This window comes from Hylobates moloch, unplaced genomic scaffold, assembly GCF_009828535.3.
Source record: "Hylobates moloch isolate HMO894 unplaced genomic scaffold, HMol_V3 SCAFFOLD_1, whole genome shotgun sequence".
NCBI classification, from domain to species: Eukaryota; Metazoa; Chordata; class Mammalia; order Primates; family Hylobatidae; genus Hylobates; species Hylobates moloch.
The window spans coordinates 229203828-229226292 of record NW_026652276.1 but is presented as its reverse complement, the minus strand read 5'-3'; the positions used below and the strand labels follow the sequence as shown (position 1 = coordinate 229226292).

General features: G+C 41.8%; 1 protein-coding gene across 1 annotated transcript in view; it reads right to left on the bottom strand.

Annotated features, from left to right (window-relative positions):
- Positions 1–22465, bottom strand: part of CNTNAP2 (contactin associated protein 2) — a 1422658-nt gene that overhangs the window by 8445 nt on the left and 1391748 nt on the right. The window contains exon 21 of the mRNA XM_058444445.1: positions 3271–3351. Within this exon, the coding sequence (XP_058300428.1) occupies positions 3271–3351 (81 nt within the window). The remainder of the gene's footprint in view (positions 1–3270; positions 3352–22465) is intronic.

Below are 22465 nucleotides of genomic sequence, written 5' to 3'. Positions count from 1 at the left end.
GATCAAACACGTTCCCCTAACATAGGGAACAATGCAAAATTGTCAAATCTCAATATTTATTCACTTTTGTACTGAAAATCCTACCCGGTGCAATGAAACAATAAAAGGATATAGACTGGAAAGAAACAAGTAAAAAAATCTCATTATTCTCAGGTAACATGCTTGTCTAGGTAGACAATTCTGAGGAATATACAAAAAAGTTATTAGAACTAACAGCAAATTTAGCAAGGTCACAGAAGGCAAGGCTGATATAAAAGATCAATTACACTTTTACATGCCAGAGAGAAACACTTAGAAAATGAAATTAATAAAATAGTAATAATTGCACAAATTTAAAAGCTGTTCAAGACTTCGCATTGAAAACCACAATACGTTGCTGAGAGAAACTGAAGAGACAAATAAATGTATAGATATACCATGTAAAGATAGAAATGCTAAATATCATTAAGATGTCCTAATGAACCCGTCTCGGCCTCTCAAAGTGCTGGGATTACAGGCGTGCGCCACTGCGCCTGGCCAGGATTACAGAACTTACATTGTTTATTTCAAGACTTAGTATAAAGATACAACAGGCCAGGAGTGATGGTTCACACCTGTAATCCTACCAGTTTTGGAGAATGAGATGGGTGGATCACAAGGTCAGGAGATCGAGACCATCCTGGCCAACATGGTGAAACCCCATCTCTACTAAAAATACAAAAATTAGCTGGACATGGTGGTGCGTGCCTGTAATCCCAGCTACTCGGGAGGTTGAGGCAGGAGAATCGCTTGAACCAGGGAGTCGGAGGTTGCAATGAGCTGAGATTGCACCACTGTACTCCAGCCTGGCAACAGAGTGAGACTCCCATCTCAACAAAAAAAGATACAACAGTAAAGCAAGCATGATATTGGCTAAGGAAAGATATATAGACCAACAAAACAAAAAGCCCAGAAAATAGACACACACACATATATGGTCAGTTGCTTTAACAAAGTGCCAAGAAAATTCAATTGAGGAAAAGTGTAGTTTTTTTTTTTTTTTTTTTTCAACAAATGGTTTTGGAGTAACTAGATATTCATTTGGAAACTACTGACTTTGACTCTTCTCTCACACCATTTATAAACATTAACTCCAAGTGATTAAAGACCTAGTGGTAAATGATAAAGTGATACAACTTCTAGAAGAAAGCTGAAAATCTTCAAAACCTTTGGGTAGGCAGATTTTTAGATAGGACAAACCAACCACAAACTATAAAAAGATTGGGGCTGGGCACGGTGGCTCACACCTATAATCCCAGCACTTTGGGAGGCTGAGGCGAGTGGATCACTTGAGGTCAAGAGTTGGAGACCAGCCTGGCCAACGTGGTACAATCCCGTCTCTACTAAAAATACAAAAATTAGCCAGGCATGGTGGTGCACACCTGTAGTCCCAGCTACACAGGAGGCTGAGGCAGGAGAATTGCTTGAACCTGGGAGGCAGAGATTGCAGTGAACTGAGATCACACCACTGCACTACAGCCTGGGCAACAGAAAGCAAGACTCTGTCTCAAAAAAATAAATAAAATTAAAGTTATGGACTTGTTACACTTATAGATGCTTCAATTAAGTTCAAGATGCTTCAATTAAGTTCATTTAAAAAAAGCAAAAAACAGGATTGGGATCTTAATGGTAATGGGGATGTCAATATTACATATGATCTACGCATGAGGCTCAATGGCTATCCTAGGAGAGTCAAATTATTATGTAGCTGTCCATGGTGAGAAGAAAACACTGGAATATTTTAGATGCTACAGCTCATTAATTTTCTGATACATTTTTAGTTTTTATTAGTTGTGCAAATTTATGGGGTACATGAGAAAATTTGTTACACGTATATAAGGAATAGTGATCAAGTCATAGTATTTAGGGGTTCATCAACCAAGTACAATACATTTTTGTTAGATATAGTCATCCTACCTGGCTAGCAAACCCTGAATTTGTTCCTTTTATCTTACTGTATGTTTGCACCCTGTAACCCACTTCTCTTCATTCTCCTTTCTCCTCCTGCTCAACTTTTCTAGTCTCTGTTATGTGTTTTTCTTTCTACCTCCATGTGTTTAAATCTTTTAACTCCTGTGTATCAGTGAGGACCTGCAATATTTGTCTTTTTGTGCCTAGCTTATTTCACTTAAAGTAATGACCTCCAGTAATTTTCTGATAATTTATATTATGTTAACTGAAACCAGACTGGCATTTTCCTTTTCTTTTCTTTTTTTTTTTTTTTTTTTTGAGACAAGGTCTCACTCTGTCACCCAGACTGGAGTACAGTGGTGTGATCTCAGCTCACTGCAACCTCTGCCTCCCAGGCTCAAGCAATTCTCCTGTCTCAGCCTCCCGAGTAGCTGGGATTACAGGCATGTGCCACCACGCCTGGCTAACTTTTGTATTTTTAGAGATGGGGTTTCACCATGTTGGCCAGGCTGGTCTTGAACTCCTGACCTCAAATGATCCACCCGCTTCGGCCTCCCAAAGTGCTGAGATTACAGGCGTAAGCCACTGCACCCAGCATTCCTTTTCATTTTTTATAGTACACTATCCTGGACCATTTGGGTTGCGAAAGGATAAGACTGAACAAGATCGGAGGGGGATAAAGAAATGTCCTGGCTATGGTCATTACTACCTACTTAATTATTCTGAGTCTGTCCAGCTTGCCACTGCTATTTTTTACAAGCCAGCATTAAAAAGTAGCCAGGTCACATTTACTATATTTCTTTCTTTTTTTTGTTTTTGAGATGGAGTCTCACTCTGTTGCTCAGGTTGGAGTGCAGTAGTGCGATCTCGGCTCACTGCAACCTCTGCCTCCCAGGTTCAAGCAATTCTCCTGCCTCAGTATCCCGAGTAGCTGGGACTACAGGTGTGAGCCACCACGCCCAGCTAATTTTTGTATTTTTAGTAGATATGGGGTTTTGCCATGTTGGCTAGGCTGGTCTCGAATTCCTGACCTCAGGTGATCTGCCCACCTCGGCCTCCCAAAGTGCTAGGATAACAGAGGTGAGCCACTGTGCCTGGTGATATTTACTGTATTTCTTCACATCATATGTCATAATCTTTAAACAGCAAAATGAATAATGTAAAAACCTAGAAAACTTTTTTTCCTAGACTATTATGTTATTGACAACTATTACTTTCCATGGTTGAGTAGCCCCATATAAGCCTCCTCTAGACATCACCTACCTCCAATGATAGCCGAGTTTCCCTCTAGACATCACCTACCTCCAATGATAGCCGAGTTTCCCTCTAGACATCACCTACCTCCAATGATAGCCGAGTTTCTGTTGACTCCATTTCTTATAGCTTGGCCTTGTCCTGGATTATATGGAAAATCCGCACTGGCTGTACAGAAAGAAAGAAAGAGTCAAGTGTCAGAGTCAAGTATACTATTGATCCCACATAATTTGATATCTATTTCTTCATGCAACTCTTCAACACTTTGTTTTCCCAAATGAAATCTCCATTTCAGATGGGCCCGTCTTGCCATTCTCTCCCACAAGAATCACAACAGCCTCCATCTCTTTTCCTGCTGTTTCTCTTTGCACAAAGCCTAGGTAAACACGACTTCCCACTTGGAGCAATATTAGAGAATCTTAGAACTACCTGAGCTGGCCTGCTCTAGTTCCACAGACAGATGAGTTTATGCATTTGAATATGTTTCTTACATTTGGTTGAAATCTGCTTCCCATCCACTTTTAACCCCATGCACAACTGGTGGCATTCAATATATTTATAGATGAGCTTTTCACAGCTACGGTATTAAAAAGTTTAAAAAGGAATCATTCCTTTGAACTCGTATTTTTCATGGCTGTAATAAGACACTGGCACACTTCAGGAATTTGTAAGGGGGTAATAATTCAAAATAGTTGAGAAGAATATTAACTGCCTAGTGAATTTTCCATTTCTTTCCCTATTATAAATGATAAGAATCAGTTGTGTTAAATTTAGGTATTTCTCTAAGATAAAACAAATTTTAAGCCCGGTAAAGGCAAATAGATCCCAAAGTCCATCTGCAGGTCAGCAGACTATCTTCTGTCATCCACAGGACCTAATACAACTTCAGAAACAATTCACATTTGTTGGTCTTCTGTTGGAGAAGTTAAGGTAAATCTTCCAATAGAAGCAGATCACCTTAGTCTAAAGCAAGCTCTGGCTACTGGATGGCACCAGTTAAATGTAAAAAGAATTTAGAAGTACTTATTTGGTACAATGCAATGTGTACACACCAGGCAAATAGGTTTATGTGATGATTCAGGGAGAACATTGCTACATACTCCGTTTTCTAACACTAATTTATTCCTGGGCTATGGACTTCCAAGATTATCCAGGATAATGATGAAAAGCAGGTAGAGCCCTTTTTCCTCCTCTTCTCTTGGAAATATGGCAACCAAAAAGGGAGATTCCAGATTTTTTCAACACACGTGATTTGATCCTTTCTCTTTTAGCCTTGATATTCTTTTTTGGGGGGGTGGTGAGGGCGGGGAAAGGGTCTCACTCTGTCATCCAGGCTGGAGTGCAGTGGTGTGATCTTGGCTCGCTGCAACCGCTGCCTTTCAGGCTCAGGTGATTCTGCTGCCTCACCCTCCTAAGTAGCTGGGATTACAAGCACCTGCCACCACGCCTGGCTAATTTTTGTATTTTTAGTAGAGATGGGGTTTCACCATGTTGGCCAGCCTGGTCTCAAACTCCTGGCCTCAAGTTATCCACTCACCTTGGCCTCCCAAAATGCTGCAATTACAGGCATGAGCCACTGCACCTGGCCAGACTTGATATTCTTGTTTAGTACCAGGAAAATTATACTTTATATATATATATTCCAAATTATCTCAACTATCAGTTGACTGAGTAAAAGCACAGACACTAAGAAAGCTACAAATGCAAGTGAACTTAACTCTCGAGTATTCAAGGATTTCATATTCCCCAAGTCTTTAACTGGGGGATGCAAAAGAGACCACTGATGGTTTTTGCTTGTTTTAACTGGCTCAATTCTTTTTTTTTTTTTTTTTTTTTTTTTTTAAGATTTGGTCTTGGTGTGTTGACCAGGCTGGAGGGCAGTGGCACAATCATGGCTCACTGCAGCCTGGACCTCCCAGGCTCAAGTGTTCCTCCCGCCTCAGCCTCCTGAGTAGCTGGGACCACAGCCATGCACTATCACACCTGGAAATTTTTTTTCTTTTTTGTAGAGATGGGGTCTCCCTATGTTGCCTAAGCTGGTCTTGAATTCCTGGGCTCAAACGATCCTCCCGCCTTGGCCTTTCCAAGTGCTGGGATTACAGGTGCAAGCCACCATGCCTGGCCAATTGGTCCAATCCTAAATCCAGTTAGCTAGGCAGGGAGATGGGGAGAGCCAACGCGAAGTACAGTGTAGTCAGCTACTTCCCCATCAGCTCACTTTCCCATTTCCCTTCAGGATTTTCTGGGGTAGGTAGCGTGGATTAATATTCCCAATCACAAATGTCAGCCCAAGAATGTAAAGATCTTTCATTTATTAGGCTTATCATCGGATATAAGATTAATCCTAAAATTATCCTATGGGAATAAAACTGGTTTACATGAAAACATATAATGAAAACCTTGGCTTTCTTTTTTAAACCTGAATCTTCTCCAAATTTATTCATTCACGCATTCACTAAATCTTTATAGAATGCCTACCATATGTCAGACTTCATTCCAAGTGCTGAGGATACACAGTGAACAATAAAATAGACAAAATAGAGAATAAAGTTCTTTAGCTAATGAGAACTTCCTGGTCCAACATGGTCTGTTTATTCCACGCATCCTTGAAGAGTTTGGTTTATATAGTCTTTAGACTGTATACTGAAGCATGGATGTGGTTTCAATTATGAACTTGTCCATTTACAGTAAATTGCCTGATAAGTCATGCCACCCATAAACCATAAGCACAGGAAGATTTGGTTATGAATATATACAATTCCCTGGCATAAGCCACCCTTCAAAGACCAAAAGCTATTTTTCAGGAATGAAAACTTGCACCGTTACTGCTCATCTTTTCCAGACCTTTTGACATTATAATTACTCTTTTCTGGACACTATTTAGTCCACATCCTTCTAGAAAGTCACCAAGCTAATGAACAGTCTAGCTAAAATTAGAAGCCAGGTAGCGTTCATTCCAAAGTCAACAATCTTCTCTACCCTGCCTTTTGAAGGCTAGAAAGGGACAAGGAGTTGAAGGGTTGAGGAGGTCCCAGCTTGCAGACAGTTTGGCTTGGGTTGGGAGTATGGGAGGAGGAGCCCTTTTAGGTGATGAGGAATTAATTAGTTTTGTATTGGACATATTGAGTTGGAGGTGCTAGTAGGGCAGCCAGGTGGAGATATTTACTAGATATTTGGATACTTTGTGAGTGAGTCATATTTTCTGTCTCCTTTTGATAAATGCAGAAATTTCCTGACCTCCTTTTTCTTTGTCTTCCCCTATCCCCTGCCCCATCATGACCTTCTTTAAATAATATGTACCTTCAAAATATATTAAGTATAGTGAGAAAAAACTACAATGGTAGGCCAGGCATGGTGGCTCACGCCTGTAATCCCAGCACTTTGGGAGGCCGAGGCAAGTGGATGATGAGGTCAAGAGATCGAGACCATCCTGGCCAACATGGTGAAACCCTGTCTCTACTAAAAATACAAAAATTAGCTGGGCATGATGGCGTGTGCCTGTAGTCCCAGCTATTCGGGAGGCTGAAGCAGGAGAATCGCTTGAACCTGGGAGGCAGAGGTTGCAGTGAGCTGAGATCACGCCACTGCACTCCAGCCTGGTGACAGAGCGAGACTGTCTCAAAAAAAAAAAAAAAAAGCTGTGCATGATGGCACGTGCCTGTAGTCCAGCTACTCAGGAGGCTGAAGCAAGCAGGAGAATTGCTTGAACCTGGGAGGCGGAGGTTGTAGTGAGCCGAGATTGCACCACTGCACTCCACCCTGGCGACAGAGCGAGACTCCATCTCAAAAAAGAAAAAAAAAAAATTACAATGGTAATCTGGTTCCCTTGAGGTTACCGATAAAAACAGTAGCAGAACATATGGAGATAGTGGAAGGAGTTACCTGAGATGACGCAAGGAGAATGACAACAGCTAGAGAGGAACATTTAAAAATATTCCAGGATTGGTTTGGGTGTAAATCTGAACTCCTTGGCATACGGAAGAAGGACTCCCTTGAGCTGGATTTCTCTCCTGCCCCTTCCTTCCTGGGGTCACTTTTCCAACTCAACATTCTAGGTATAGGTGATATGGACAGGAGGCAGAGAAATACTGGGTAGAAGAGGGTGGAGTCCCTGGCAAGGGTTCCACACAAACCTGAGCCCACAGCCCTAAATGAGAACTTCACAGCCCTGTTTTCCCACCCAAATGCTTTTTCCAAAACCACCCTGGCCTGCCATGCCCCCCAATCCTGTAACCATAAAAACCCCAAGCTCCACTGGCAGAGGAGCAGAGCAGCGTGGCAGAGAAGAGAACAAGCAGCTGAACCTTAAGAGGAGAAGCAGCATCTGAATGTTGAAGAGATAACTGGACAGTTGGAAAGCAGTTTGGCTGAGGATGACTGAAGAGAATTATCTTCCCACTTCACCCCTTTCCAGCTCCCCACCCCACTGAGAGCCACCTCCATCACTCAGTGAAACTGTGTGACCTGATTCTTCCTGGATGCCAGACAAGGACCTGGGTACCAAGAGGACAGGGGATAAAAGGCTGTCACGCTGTCTCCAATGAGCTGGTTAACACTTAGCCATCCCCAGACAGTAACTGCTAAAAGAGCATTAATTATAACATACCCCTAGACGCTGCTGTGGGGCCGGAGACCAAAAGCGTTCACCCCAGCTGCGGCACCCGCTTGCCTGTGTGCTCCCCCTCCCGCAAAAGGTTTGAGTGAGCTGCACCCCTGTTGCAAGTCCAGTGAAGGGGTCCAGGGAACTCTCCCGTCTCATAGGAGTTCCTGATGCCTCCAGTTGACACACCTTTTCTATTCCATATGGCACTCTGTCTGGACATCTGGTTTACTATCCTTTTCTTTGTCCATCAGATCTTACCACTTTCCTGAAAGTATCCTCAGCGACGTCAGATTAAGTGTGTGTCCCTTTTCTCAATGGGAATAATCTTAATTCTTGTGACTTCTTACATGACAGTCATCCTCTTAAAGTCAGAGACCAATCTTAATCATGTTTGCAGTTCCAGTGACTAATAATGCAGTAGCAAGGGCTAAATGGATGTTCATTGGCTGGCATAATTAAAATCAGTTGATTGAGAGGTGTGTAAACATTGTGTAGCTTCTTCTGATAACAAAACCTTCTATGCAGGTAGAATTTTGAAAGTCAGATGCCTAGTCTCAACTAAATCCTTACAGTGAGGCAGGATTCCTATTCTTCCTAACAAAGGAGATGGACATATTGAATATAGAAAATATATTAATGACTCCTAGTCCACTGGACTTTGGTTATTGTTAAAACACAATTTGTAGAAAACCCTCAGGTCAGGAATCCTTATACATTTCAAGGGCAAAATCTTTTGTTTGTTTAGTGTGAGCATTCCTATTTTCCTGGATTTATTTAAGCCGTAAGCCTGGTTGTCCTAATGCATGTGAGTGCTTACCCCCTTGAGGCAAAGCCATTTTATTCTGGCAATCAACGCAATTGCTATTTTGATAGATACATTTTATTGCAACTGTCCTTTCCCCTGGGAACCAACATCCTCTTGGAAATGCGCATAGAGAAAAACGGGACCAAGAAACATGACTGAGACATGCATGATAAAGCTCACCTATTCTGCTAACATCCATGTTCCCCTCACCCAGCTTGCTGGGAGAGCTGAACAATTTTAGTGGTGCTGGAGTATCAAGGAACCTATACTTTGGGAAACATAGTGAGAAGGTCCAAATTTGGAGTGTTAGTTTAAAATAGACTAGCTATAACATTCTCAAGACCAGTCTTTCATCAAATAAGCACAGACTATGTTCAACATACTTCTCTTCTGGATCCCCAAATGACACTCCATGTTAACCACCAAAGCATGGTGCCATTCCAGTCTGATTTAGAGTCTTATAAAAGCCCACATATTTCTGCATATTTCCCTTGCACGTGTCCTTCTTGTGTGTGGTCAGCCCTGTTCCTATATTTGTAGACCATGTTTCCATTGCACCACTCAGAGATTAGCTCTCCTCCCCTCCTCCACCCAGCACAGGCCAGGCAGGACATATTTCTGGAGGAATTGATGATGGGAGATTCTTCTTCCAGGAAAGTACTTAGTAAACATCCTGGCTAAGGCTTCAGCACCCACACACATATGCACTACTATGCTCCTCACCCAAGGAGAAGGCAGATATATTATCAGTCCTCAAACATACTCAGACATGGCTGCAGTCACACCTTAACACACAGATGCCCTTCCCTTCCACTGTCTTTGTCTCCCGTATGAGAAGCAGTCTGAGAGCTCACTACTATACATTTTCCCTTCTTTCATTTTCAAGTTAAGAAAAAACCCCAAAAATAACAAACATACTTTGTAAGGGCAGTCATATGTTGGAGCTGGGTGAGTAAAAGTATACTTTCGTTTTCCAAAAAATACAATATGACAGTTTCATTCCATTTCTAAAGGTGTTTCACCCTTCTCTCCACTACATTCCTGAAAGGCTTTGCTGTGACAGCAAGATGACCAAGGAGCGAGCACCTCTCACATCTGTGTGCTGGGCAGGGGTGAGGGTGATGTCCTTCCCTTGGCCGCTGGGGAAAGAGGGACTCTTTTTTTCTTTTTTCTTTTTTTTGGAGACGGAGTCTCGCTCTGTCACCCAGGCTTGAGTGCAGTGGTGCGGTCTTGGCTCACTGCAAGCTGCAGCTCCCGTGTTCACGCCATTCTCCTGCCTCAGCCTCCCGAGTAAGAGGGACTCTTGAATGCCAGTGACAAGTTCTGAACTCCAACATTAAACAACAAAGGCCACATAGGTTGTTTAGATGCAATGACTGGTAAAGCTCTAAATTCTAAGATTATGTGAAATGAGTCATCATTTGGACTAAAGTTTCTTCAAACACAAAGCTTTCTAGGACCCAGTCCAACTCTGAATTCTATGACCATGGAGCAACTTTCAAAGGCAAAGTTGCAAAAATGGCAGAAAATCAAGTGGCTAGTTGTGGTAGAACGGGCCCAGAAGTGCCTTTCTTCCATCGTGGAGTCCAAAACATTTCGTGTTGATTTATGTGAAATTCAAATTTCAGGAACAAGCGGTTTTGGAAATAATAATAGCACTTCCCACAAGTCAGACCCTGTTCTCACTCCTTTTCATGCTAACTCATTTAATCCTCATGTGAGCCTTGACACGTTCATCCCATTTTGGAAGGATAAAAACTTGTTTGAGGTCACACAACCAGGAAATGGTGGAGCTAGTATTTGAACCCTGAAGTTGGCTCTAAAACCATTCATTTAACATTCAGCTGAATTGTCTCTGATGAGAAGCCATCAGTCTCTACCAGCTCTATCAAATGACAACAGCATTGTAGGGTCTTAAGGCAACCAACCAATTTAGCCCAACTGCTTTTTCTGTGGTTAGTGGGCTGTCTGGGGAAGCCAACGAAATCTAAAGGCTTCTGACTGTGTTTGCTTTTCTTCAGAAGCTGAGTGTGGAGACATTTTATCTGACAAAGGATAATTACACATGACAGCAGAGTCAGCTGAGCAAGGTGGCAAGCTAAGAACTCTGAGCCCACGTTGCAGAAGCACAGAAATCTGACCTTCCCTTGGTGACACATACAGACCCCTGATGGGCCAAAGCAGCACAGAGAGAATAGCCCATTACCTTTACAGAAACACTCATGTAACCAGGAATTGTGCAAATCGTGCTTTAAAATATTGCATTGAATATAACTTGATTCCATTTACAGAATATGAAAAATTATAAAAAAAGTTTCAGGGCAGATGCTTAAGTACTGGAAATTGATTTAAAAGACAGCTATAGGCTGGGTGCCGTGGCTCACGCCTGTAATCCCAGCACTTTGGGAGGCCGAGGCAGGCAGATTATGAGGTCAGGAGATCGAGATCATCCTGGCTAACACAGAGAAACCCCATCTCTACTAAAAATACAAAAAATTAGCCAGGCGTGATGGCGGGTGCCTATAGTCCCAGTTACTCAGGAGGCTGAGGCAGGAGAATGGCATGAACCCAGGAGGTGGAGGTTGCAGTAAGACGAGATTGTGCCACTGCACTCCAGCCTGCACAACAGAGCGAGACTCCATCTCAAAGAAAAAAAAATGAGTTAGGTGTGGTGGCACACGCCTATAGTCCCAGCTACTTGAGAGGCTGAGGCAGGAGAATTGCTTGAGCCTGGGAGGTGGAGGCTGCAGTGAGCCGAAATCGTGCCACTACACTCCAGCCTGGACAACAGAATGAGACTCCATCTCAAAAAAAAAAAAAAAAAAAAAATTGTAAGAACAGAATATTAAAAAGAAATTTGAATTCTTTAGCCTATAATTTCTTGTCTGTCCTAGTGAATAAGGAGAGAGTAAATTTATTTTTTTATTTACAGAAGATAAATTTGGTGGTTGTGGTTCTTATTTACTAAGTTTCAAAATATTTAGGCTCAGAAACCAATTGCAAACAAAACATATTCAAGTGCATATAAATTGAAATATCTAACATAAAACCCCCCAAAATGAAAGGCTCTGGAAGCTTCAGGTTGTCATATATCAGAGACAAAAAAATTAGACATCTCCTAGAGAAAATATCTCCATGGAAACCACTGGAGTTTCAGCATCTAAAGTAATAATTTGAGACACTTCAACAAAACTGCTGCTATTAATTATAATTTAATTTAAATTGCAACATTATTTTTACAGTGGGTCCGGGCTAGATGAGGTATCTCTGCCTTTGTTCTTAGCTTCTTTGTTTTATTACATTTTATTCTCTCTTTTCAAATTTGAGTTATATAGCGGAAAATGATTGTTTTTCTTAAATAATGTTTTTAGCCATTCACTATTGATATTTCTGAAACAGATATGAAAACAAATGGTTATCGACTAAGATATGCTGAAGATATAAGGGACATTGTTTTATTTTAAAAGAGGATCCCTGCTAATCACATTTTTGGGAGGGAGCGATTTCTCAAAGTCAGCAGGTTTTTCTGTAGGCAGAGCATTACGTGGCATGTACTGACATGTCCTGAGTTTCACATTTCTCTCTCTACCCTTCACCTCCTAGTTTCTAAAAAAAAAAACTAGCCAGCCAGCATTTCCAATTTCAGATAGGGGAAGGTGATTGTGACTTTTTGGCTCCTGACTTGAAAAGTTAAACAAGCCTCACATTTCCAGCTTCTTAAAGGAGTGAGAAAGTGGCAGCTGCTTTCATGATTGTCCAAGATCCAGTGACCAAAAGAGGTCGAGTGAAGAGAAACAGAATAAACAAATTTGTCATTATCGGCTATATGTTATGATTGTTTAAACCAACTTTTATATGAAAGGACTGAGTGGGCAATTGATTCCATTGTACTCCCTCTTTCCATCAGTTACTTAGTTAATTTCTGAATTGTCCCAATTGCCTTTCAGGAAAAAGATTTCTTAATGCTCTCAGAGTAGGCTGACATTGCACTCTTTTGTCTGATTAACGATAAAGAGGTATTTAAATTGAAAATAGCTCATTAGGTCGGGCGCGGTGGCTCACGCCTGTAATCCGAGCACTTTGGGAGGCCGAGGTGGGCGGATCACAAGGTCAGGAGATCGAGACCATCCTGGCTAACACGGTGAAACCCCATCTCTACTAACAATATAAAAAATTAGCCGGGTGTGGTGGCGGGTGCCTGTAGTCCCAGCTACTCGAGAGGCTGAGGCAGGAGAATGGCATGAACCCGGGAGGCAGAGCTTGCAGTGAGCCAAGATCGTGCCACTGCACTCCAGCCTGGGCTACAAAGCAAGACTCTGTCTCAAAAAAAAAAAAAAAAATTCCAGTCCTAATGTTTAGGTATAATTGTTTATAAATCAATGGTCAAAGTTATTGTAAAATATTATGGGCACTTGTAAAGTATTGATTGTGACAGCTGGCCTTTATAGATTCTGTAGTTCCACGACCTGCAGAATGGATGATAATTAGGTTAAAGCCACATGGTTGGTGGGTGCCAGAGCTGCTGCTACAAGGACGAGGTCTTTCGACTCCTCATTCAGGACTCTCTCATGTATCTTACTGTAGTTCTCAGGGTGAACCTTGAAAGTCTGGATCAGAGAGCCTCACTGCCAGGAGCAGCCATCCAGCTGGCCCTCCATATCCACGGGTTCCCCAGCCGTGGATTCAACCAAACTCGGATCAAAAATATTCAGGAAGAAAAGTTTCAGCTGTACTGAACATGTACAGGTATTTTTTTTTCTTGTCATTATTCCCTAAACAATTAAACAATCCAGCATAACAAATCTTTTTTTTTTTTTTTTTTTTTTTTGGAGACGGTCTCACTCTGTCACCCAGGCTGGAGTGTAGTGGCACAATCTCAGCTCACTGCAACCTCTGCTTCCCGGGTTCAAGTGATTCTCCTGCCTCAGCCTCCTGAGTAGCTGAAATTACAGGCATGCGCCACCACGCCTGGCTAATTTTTGTATTTTTAGTAGAGATGGGGTTTCACCATGTTGGTTAGGCTGGTCTCGAACTCCTGACCTCGTGATCTGCTTGCCTCAGCCTCCCAAAGTGCTGGGATTACAGGTGTGAGCCACCGCGCCTGGCCAACGCCTTACATAGCATTTATGTTGTATTAGGTATTATAAGTAATTGAGAGACAATTTAAAGTATATGGGAGGGTGTGTGTAGGTGATATGTAGGTATTTACCACACTATTTGCTATCAGAAACTTGAGCATCTGTGGATTTGGGTGTCTTTGGGGGTCCTGGAACCAATCTCCTGTAAACGCTGAGGCAGGACTGGACCACGTGGTTAACAGTGCCATATGGCTTGTTTGTTGAGGTTTGTCGCGGCTTCTCTTCGTTTCTGCTGCAGGGAGTTTATGAATTCATGCTGATGTTAACAGGAGTGCAAGAAGGAAGAAGCCCCAAATCTGGGGGAATATAAATTCGGGAAGTGCCATTTAAACCCCGGTCTGAGGGAAAACGCTGTTTCTCCTGCTGCACAGTTTCCAGAATGCGCGGGGCGGCAGCAGGGTTCCCTGGAAGGGGCTGTCACTTCCTATGCATGCAGGGCTCTGAATGTCAGGGACAAAGGGCTCTGCACTTGTGTAACTGGTGGGTTCTTTGGCCTTGAAAAAGTTGCTGAACCTCCTTAGGCTTTTTCTTCTCCTTCTATCTCAGTCTGAGATGCCTTTAGGGGACAGCACTCTGATTCAGAGCTTTCAAACATTAAGGGGCATATAGATGCCCTGAGCTCTGGTAAAAATGCTGCTTCTGCCTGAGTTGGTCTTGGGTGGGGGACCTGGGCATCTGTATTTCTAACAGGCTCCCAGAGTGCTTGAATACCTGCCTCACTTTCAGTTGCAGAAATGTAATGTAGACCATTGGTGACTCAGGTCTCCAGCTGCTCGTGTGTGTGTGTGCGTGTGTGTGTGTGTGTGTGTGTGTGTGTGTTTTAATTTAAAGCAGTGTCTGAGAGGGAGCTGAAATAATTCCTTCTGAGAACCTTGTCCTTTTTCCCTTGGCGGAATCATTTGTGTGAATTTAATGATTTGCCTGCCAGAATGCCCCACAGTTCGACTCCGTTAGTTCTATTTCTTTTTAGTGTTGTGAAAGCAATAATAGGAACACTGTGTTAATTTCAGAGAGAATTCTTTACTATTTTGAATGTTGGTGGCCGGGAGTGGGCGGGGAGTTTATTAACAGTTTAGGAAAAAACAGCCAAGGAGTTTCATAAATGGTTATCTTAGTATGACCTTGGATACCTTTTCTGGTTCAAAGCAAAAATACAAGTTGAATCTCTAAAGCAAGTGTATCAGGGAGGAAAAATATTGGGATGTTGGCATTTAGGTTCTTGATGCTATGGATGCATTTAAAGGCATATATGAGAGAGAACAGATGCATTTTTAAATTTTCTTTTTAGAGACAAGGTCTTGCTATGTTGCTCAGGCTGATCTTGAACTCCTGGACTCATGTAGCTGGGACTATAGCCACATGCCACTGCACCTGGCTAGACATATTTTTAAAAATACTGTACTGTGGATTTTTTTGAAGTTTATGGATTTGTTTTTTGAAAAAAATTCTTACTGCTGGTTCTACTGCTGCATGGGTGCAATGAGGGACACAGCCAGATCAGGGTGGAAAGCCTGAAGCCACATGGGCATATTATGGTATGTCAGACAGCCTTGGTGACTGCCTCTGGCTTTATGGAATGCTGCGTCTTAGATATGGGTGCTCACCAAGTTTTGTGAACACACCTGCTATACAGGAGTCTCAGCTAAGAGGAAACTTGTGGTTTCCTTATTAGCAAAGCAGTATTAGCAAGAATTGGTTGTTTGCTGAGTCATAGAAATAGCCCCAGTTTCTAGGGAGAGGGTGGCTGAGAAAATTATGATAGTTAAAAGAGGAAAGCAACCAATTATAGTAAGTCAAAAAGGGATATTTTAAGGGCATTCTCTGATGTCTTTCACCTTTCTTCTTAGGGCAGTGGTCAGGGATTCGCACAATTCATAAGATGAAAGTCTTCAGGAGACCCTGGATCTATTTCTGACTTCTGCAGAGAAACACATCCCCTGGGCATTATGCAATTATCAGTAAGGGCTTTGGACTTCATGATGTATGGCTTGGGAGTTCGGTGAAAATAACATTTTATCACTTTTAAGTCTACTCAAGAGATGCGCTTCATCATTTGTGAGAACAGTTAGGTGCATGTTATTTTAGGAATCAAGCAAGGATGAAGGGATTCCTTTTACTCTCCCTCTGTGGAAATTTCTAGTAAATTCAAAGGCCATACTTTGGCTGTGGATGGATCCTTTGGAAATGGCTGAATATTACTGATTTGCTTTTATTGTCATCCTGTGTCTTTCAAAGGAGTTCAGTGAATAATAAAAAACATTTAAAAATATTTAATCTTCTGCTGGAACCTCTGTATCTCAACTTGCAGAAGATGCTGTTTTCAGCTTTACACGATGAATGCTTCTGCGCTCTGTGGACCAGTTCTGCCAGTAGGCATGGGATGTTTGTGTTGTAACTTCTATTTCATCAAAATGTGAGGTTGATCCTTTTTATTCTTTTCAGAAATTAGTATAATACATAGATGAGCACCGCTGAGAACATGGTGGAGTCACCCAGACCACAGACAGCTGATGACCAGATTCTGGCTCCACTGTGCAGTTAGAAGGGGGGCATGGGCAAACCTAAAGTGCTTTTAAAAATTAATTCTTTTTTTTTTTGAGATGGAGTCTTGCTCTGTTGCCCAGGCTGGAGTGCAGTGGCACGATCTCGGCTCACTGTAAGCTCCGCCTCCCGGGTTCACGCCATTCTCCTGCCTCAGCCTCCCGACTAGCTGGGACTACAGGCGCCCACCACGACACCCGGCTAATTTTTTGTATTTTTAGTAGAGACGGGGTTTCACCGTGTTAGCCAGGATGGTCTTGATCTCCTGACCTCGTGATCCACCCGCCTCGGCCTCCCAAAGTGCTAGGATTACAGGCATGAGCCACCGTGCCCGGCCTTAAAAATTAATTCTACACCTATTTTAAGTCTTTTATGAACGCCCAGTTGGGCTCTTGGTTTTGAAATACTCTTTTCGGTTGCATTAGCACAAGAGAAATTTATAATTCCAATCCCAAGACAATGTATTTTCTTCCAAAAAGGCTGACTTCAGAGAACTGAATATAAAAGCCCCATGCTAAATATGCTTCCATTGCTGGCTGAGCTGTTCTCTTCTTGAGTTAACCTGAGATCTCACAAGACAACTAGTTTTGCTTCCTGACAGGTGAAATGGCAAATGGCCATCAAGGAGAAACTGATAAAACAAATTATCCTTGGTGCTTAAAGCTTCCTGATGGTTCCCCACACCATTCCTCCCTGGTGCTGGCTCACATCATTATAAAGATGGCGTGATAAAGTCCTGGCATGAGCCTTGTGGCTCTGTCACAGTTCTTCTCATTCATGTCAACGGAGTGTGAAAAAATATTTAATTAGCTCTAGCAGCCTTGGGGATGATTTATTCCCTATCAAAAAGGGGAACGTGGAACAAGAAAAAGCAAAGTTGTATTTAGTAGCAGGGATTTCACCAACAGGTATGCAAATTACATATACTTCCAGACTTCTGCATTATATTTAAAGGGTGATAGAAAATAGTAAGACAGTTCAGAATAAAGAACTGGAATTGTATGTTTTAACTCCAAAATTTTCATTGAGAGGAAGGAATAGTGGGAAAAAAAATCACTGAATCTGAAATATATGCATTTTCCACTTGATAATGCTATTCTCTGCATACTTTAGAGCAAGGTGCTATAAACGCAGTCCCCATTGCTTCACAATCCTGATGCACACCAGGAATCCTCTGGGATGGGGACCAGGCATCGGGATTTGTGAAAAGCTCCCCAGGTGACTGATGTGCAGCCAGGGTTGTGCACAGCACTTCTGTGGCCACCCATTCAATGTTTGCTGAGGGAATGAATACATTTATTTTCTCTAAGCTGCATTTTCCTTATCTTTAAAATGTGGCTGATAATGTCCACTTTGCCTACCACATGTGGCCGTTCCAGGATAAAACAAAATCATGCACTAAAAGCATTTCAACAATTAAAATAGTTTATAAATTTAAGTTATCACTACTTTTATCTGTATCCTTTCCAGTTTTCTAAAAGTTAAAATTCCCAAGTCAATGATTGAAAATCATTTTAGCATCTTTAAAGGGGAATTTCCAAAGCAATTCATCTTATTCTCTTTAAAATAACTGTACCCCACATTCATATGGATATTTATGTACAATTACATTTCAACATAAAGCTGATTTTAATTTTTTAAAAGTCTTTCAGCATTGCTCTCAGGAACAAACTCAACAGCAGAATTAGGAATCTGCATCCGTCTTTAGAATTTCTGAATAGTCTATGCAGAGCACGTGGAATCAGACAAAGATCTCAAAGGAGTGAAGCAATTTATCATGTTTAGTTATTGGTATTTACACAGTGACTTTCCTCTGAAAAGTATGTGATGATGGGTTAAAAACCTCATCAGGATAATGCTTCTGCAACTGTAGAGATCATAGCAAGGACATAAGGTGCTGATTGGCCGGCAGAGGTGGAACTAACATTTCCAGGTGGTGACTGGCAGAGATTCCCCTGGGAGAATTCACACCTGGGAATTCTGACAGTTGTCTTTTTAAATGAGGCAGTACAAGAAGTGATGGCGGATAATTTAGAGGGTGTTGTGCTCCTCTGAGTGCTCCATAGCTGAGTGATACGGTGCTGTAACAGATGCATGATATTGAAGAATACTCAACAATGCGGTACAGTAGGAAGCATCTGAACGGGGGATCGCTGGGGGTAAGGAAAGACACGCAAATCAAGGGATAACACTGAGCTCAACTTGCCTCCATTTTCATGGGCTACTCATAGCATTCCTGTAGCACGAGCATGAGGCAAAAATGAATACTGTGACTTGCTGGAGTCAGTGATTCTGCCATCAACAGAGAAGTCACCATGGCAACATGTACAACCGCGTTGCCCCGCGCTTAGCCAGCCCCACGTGACACAAGCTAACAGCTGCAATGATTTCCAGGCACAGACCCCGGGAAAATGCACCTTTGAATGCCAGGGTGGGGTGGGGGTCGGAGGGTGGACAGCCCAGGGAGAAGAACGGGACAGAGTCCTAACCTCCCTGTGGTTCAAAATCTATCGTAGGGGATGAAGGGAAAGAAAGGTAGAGGAAAATTAGGAATGAAAGAAATTTGCAGCAGGGGAAAAAACAATGACCTTAGAGATAGTTCCAAAGCTGGATGTTTGTGCCGGTTTTGCTTTTTTATCACTGGAGTTTCAGAGAGTTAAGTGATCCTGGTTAAGACAGAACAGAAGTCTTTGAATAAAGGCAGCCCCTGACACGGCCAGGCCTGTGGAGCCACTAGAAAGCAGCCCGTCTACACAGAGGATGGCCTGTGAGGTGTTCGATGCTGAAGGGGAATCCAACCCTGCTGCCAGTCATATTTAGCCACTTAAGTGACGTTTCGCTCTTTGATTATTTCTTCTTCATGGCTGAGCCTTGACAGAGGGCACCCCCAACTGCTTTTCAAAACACAAGCCTGCCAAGTCTGTTCTCTCAGTGATGTGAGAAGGCTTTGGCAATTTACGCCAGTCTCAAAGTTCTTTTCAGGTCCCTTAGCAAAAAGTCTAGTGCAAGCCATTGGTGTCAATTACATCTGGAGGGCGCAGTCCTGGAGGCGGGGCTGGGGCAGCAGAGGTGTGGTCAGAAGAGAGAGTGTGGCTGGAGCTCAAGATTTGTTGACTTCGGTTCACATTCTTATAAGACGATGATACACATACCCCACCAAGAAGGAAAATAAAAGAGTCAAACATTCAGATTACAAAGTTAGAGACCAGCAAATATAAATTAAAAAAGACATGATGGTAGAAAGAATTGATAAATAAGTCCAAGAGGTGGGTCTTTGAGAAAAGAAAAAAAAAGCCATATAATCTAATCAATTGCGGGGGGAGGGGGGGACAAAAACATTCAATATAAAAAACATGAAAAAGGGAATGGAAATGAAATTATTAAAAAGTTGTTTTGTTCAACTGCACAGTAATGAGTGTGAAAAGCTAGGTTAAATGCATGAATTTCTAGAAAAATATAACAGGTATTGTCCTAGATGAGAAAGAAAATCTAATTAGACAGATTATCATAAAATAACTTGAGAGAGTTGTCAAAGATCTGCCCCCACAAGAAGCAGTGGGCTGAAGTGGTTTTCCAGGGGAAATCTATGAAATCTACCAGAGGCAGTGCCTCAAGGCTGCTTATCTCCTTGCCACTCCAAGTGTGTTCCAAGGACCCGCAACATCAGCAGCACCTGGGAGCTTGCTGGAAATGCAGAGTGTCAAATCCCATGTCTGACCAACTGAATCTGCATTTGCTAATTTCCCCCAGGTGATTCTAAGCACATTAAAATCTGGATGACACTTACTTGAATCATTTCGCAACTTGGAGAGAGATGGAGAAGACCTGCATGGTGTAACTGGGCGTCACCGGGTAATGAATTTATACATAAACCTTAATCCCAGTAAAAATTTTAAACAATTCCAATAAAACGATTGAAATTCTTAAATCCACATGGGAAAAGCAAATCTACAAGGATGAACAGGAAAATTCTGGGAAAAAAAAACCCAGAAAAAAAGGGAAATTAGCTCTATGAGCCACTAAATGTGATAATAAAAGTTCGATTATAAGTACTGCAGTTTGCTCCCATGTCACGAGGCATCATATCAATGTGATAGACCAGGGAGTCCAGTAGGGACTCAGAAATGAAGGGAATTTAGAAGATGGTAAAGGTGGAGAGGATGGAGCCTCAACCAATGGGACGGGAACAGTGGGCCATTTGGGAAAATGGGAAAAAATAAAGTGAGATTTTTACCTTCTACCTTCCACCCAAATAAATTTCCAGGGAAGAAAATATGTAGAACTTACAAGTAAAACACAAAATTATTATTAAAAACATGGAATAATTTTAAAAATAAGTTCTAAATGGAGAAGGCATGTCACAAAACCCAAAAACCATAAAACACTTTACATTTCACCATGTAAAATTTAGAAACTTTTACATGGAAAAAAAAAATCCCATAAATTCAAAAAAATTGAGATGAAACAAGGAAAACATTCAAAGATGTGTTAAAATACTAATTTACTTAATATATTAAGAATACTTATAAATCAATAGGAAAGAATATAAAGATATAAATAATTATTGGAGCAAAGAATATAAAGAGGGAGTTCATGGAAAAATAAATATAAATGATAAGTAAACATATGCAAAGATACTTAACCCAACTCATAATTAATGAAATACAAACTATAACAAAATTTTATTTTTCATATAGAACAGCCACATTTAAAAGAATAATATGATGCACTGTTTTGGTGAGGATGTGGGGAAAAGGTATTCATAGATTGCTGGACTGTCAATCGGATTATATCATTAGAGGATGGTTTGTAGTAGTATCAAAATTAAAAACACACATATCCTTTGAGCAAAATCACGGATACAATGTGATTTTCTATGAAAATACTGTAGAAACAAAAGGTGGGATACAACTAAAATGACCAGTCAAAAATAGGTAAGACTAATATCATAGTTGATTTGAGATACATAAATGCGCTTAGTGTTTTTGCAGGAAAAGTGGAATTTGGATCTTTGCAGGAAAATGCATGTTAGCAAGCAGGGGATGATAGTTTTTCTTTACACGATTAAGTGTGAACTGTGTTGGTGACTGAAGAGGGAAAAAGACAAATAACATAATAAAAAGATTGAGTGTAAGAGATAAAAATGCATTAATCATGCAGTCTTAGCATAAGGAGAGAAAAGGGATCTGCTCAGAAATAATTAAGATGTAATTATAAGAGCTGGAATGATTACATTTAAGTGCTTGCAGGTGGTAAGAAAACCAATGATCAGCTTGTAGTTAGGAAGAACACAGAATAGACATATGTAATTTTAAAATGTTCTTTATATCCATAACTCTTTGCACATGAAATATAAAAATATTTTATGGCCAGATGATAGAAAGGAAACTTGGAATATAGACAGAAATCAACTTAGAAGTCATAACGATGGAGGTAAGAGGTCTTCAGAAACCAATCTGTGGCCAGTGGTAAAGTGTCCGATGTGGTGATGGGAAGCCTGAGTTCCCAGCTCAGTGCTGGGTGTACTCGAGTCTAATGGGGGTATGGGGTTGTTACATTGAGTGATCCCAAGTACCAAGTTCCATCTAGTTCCTAAAATACCTGGGAGAAGACCCACGTGCCTAAGAGGGCTGGTTTTTCAGCCACTCTGCCAACCTGAGTGAATCCACTGGACCAGCTTGGCAGTGGATTCTCGGCAATCCTGGCCTTGGTTCTGGGGGAGGTGGAGAATTGGGTGTTAACTCCCTTCCCTCCTGCTTCTGGATTTTCCATCTCCTACCCACTTCCCTGTCGGAGGAGCTGTGAGAATTCCTGGCCAAGGACCTCCCAGTGTCAGATGCAGGTTAGCGTTAGGGCAGAGAACCAGATAACTTAAGGTTACGGTGGATGCTGTGAATTCACCTGCTAGCAACTTACAGAAGGACTCCCAGGTCCTTTCTGGGGTGAGATGCACCACATCATATACCATGCAACCTTTGCTGATAATCTAGCCTGGACCTACTAGAAGTCCTCTAAAATAACTAGCTGTGGCCGGGCGCAGTGGCTCACGCCTGTAATCCCAGCACTTTGGGAGGCTGAGGTGGGTGGATCACGAGGTCAAGAAATCGAGACCATCCTGGCCAATATGGTGAAACCCCATCTCTACTAAAAATACAAAAATTAGCTGGGTGTGGTGGTGCGTGCCTGTAGTCCCAG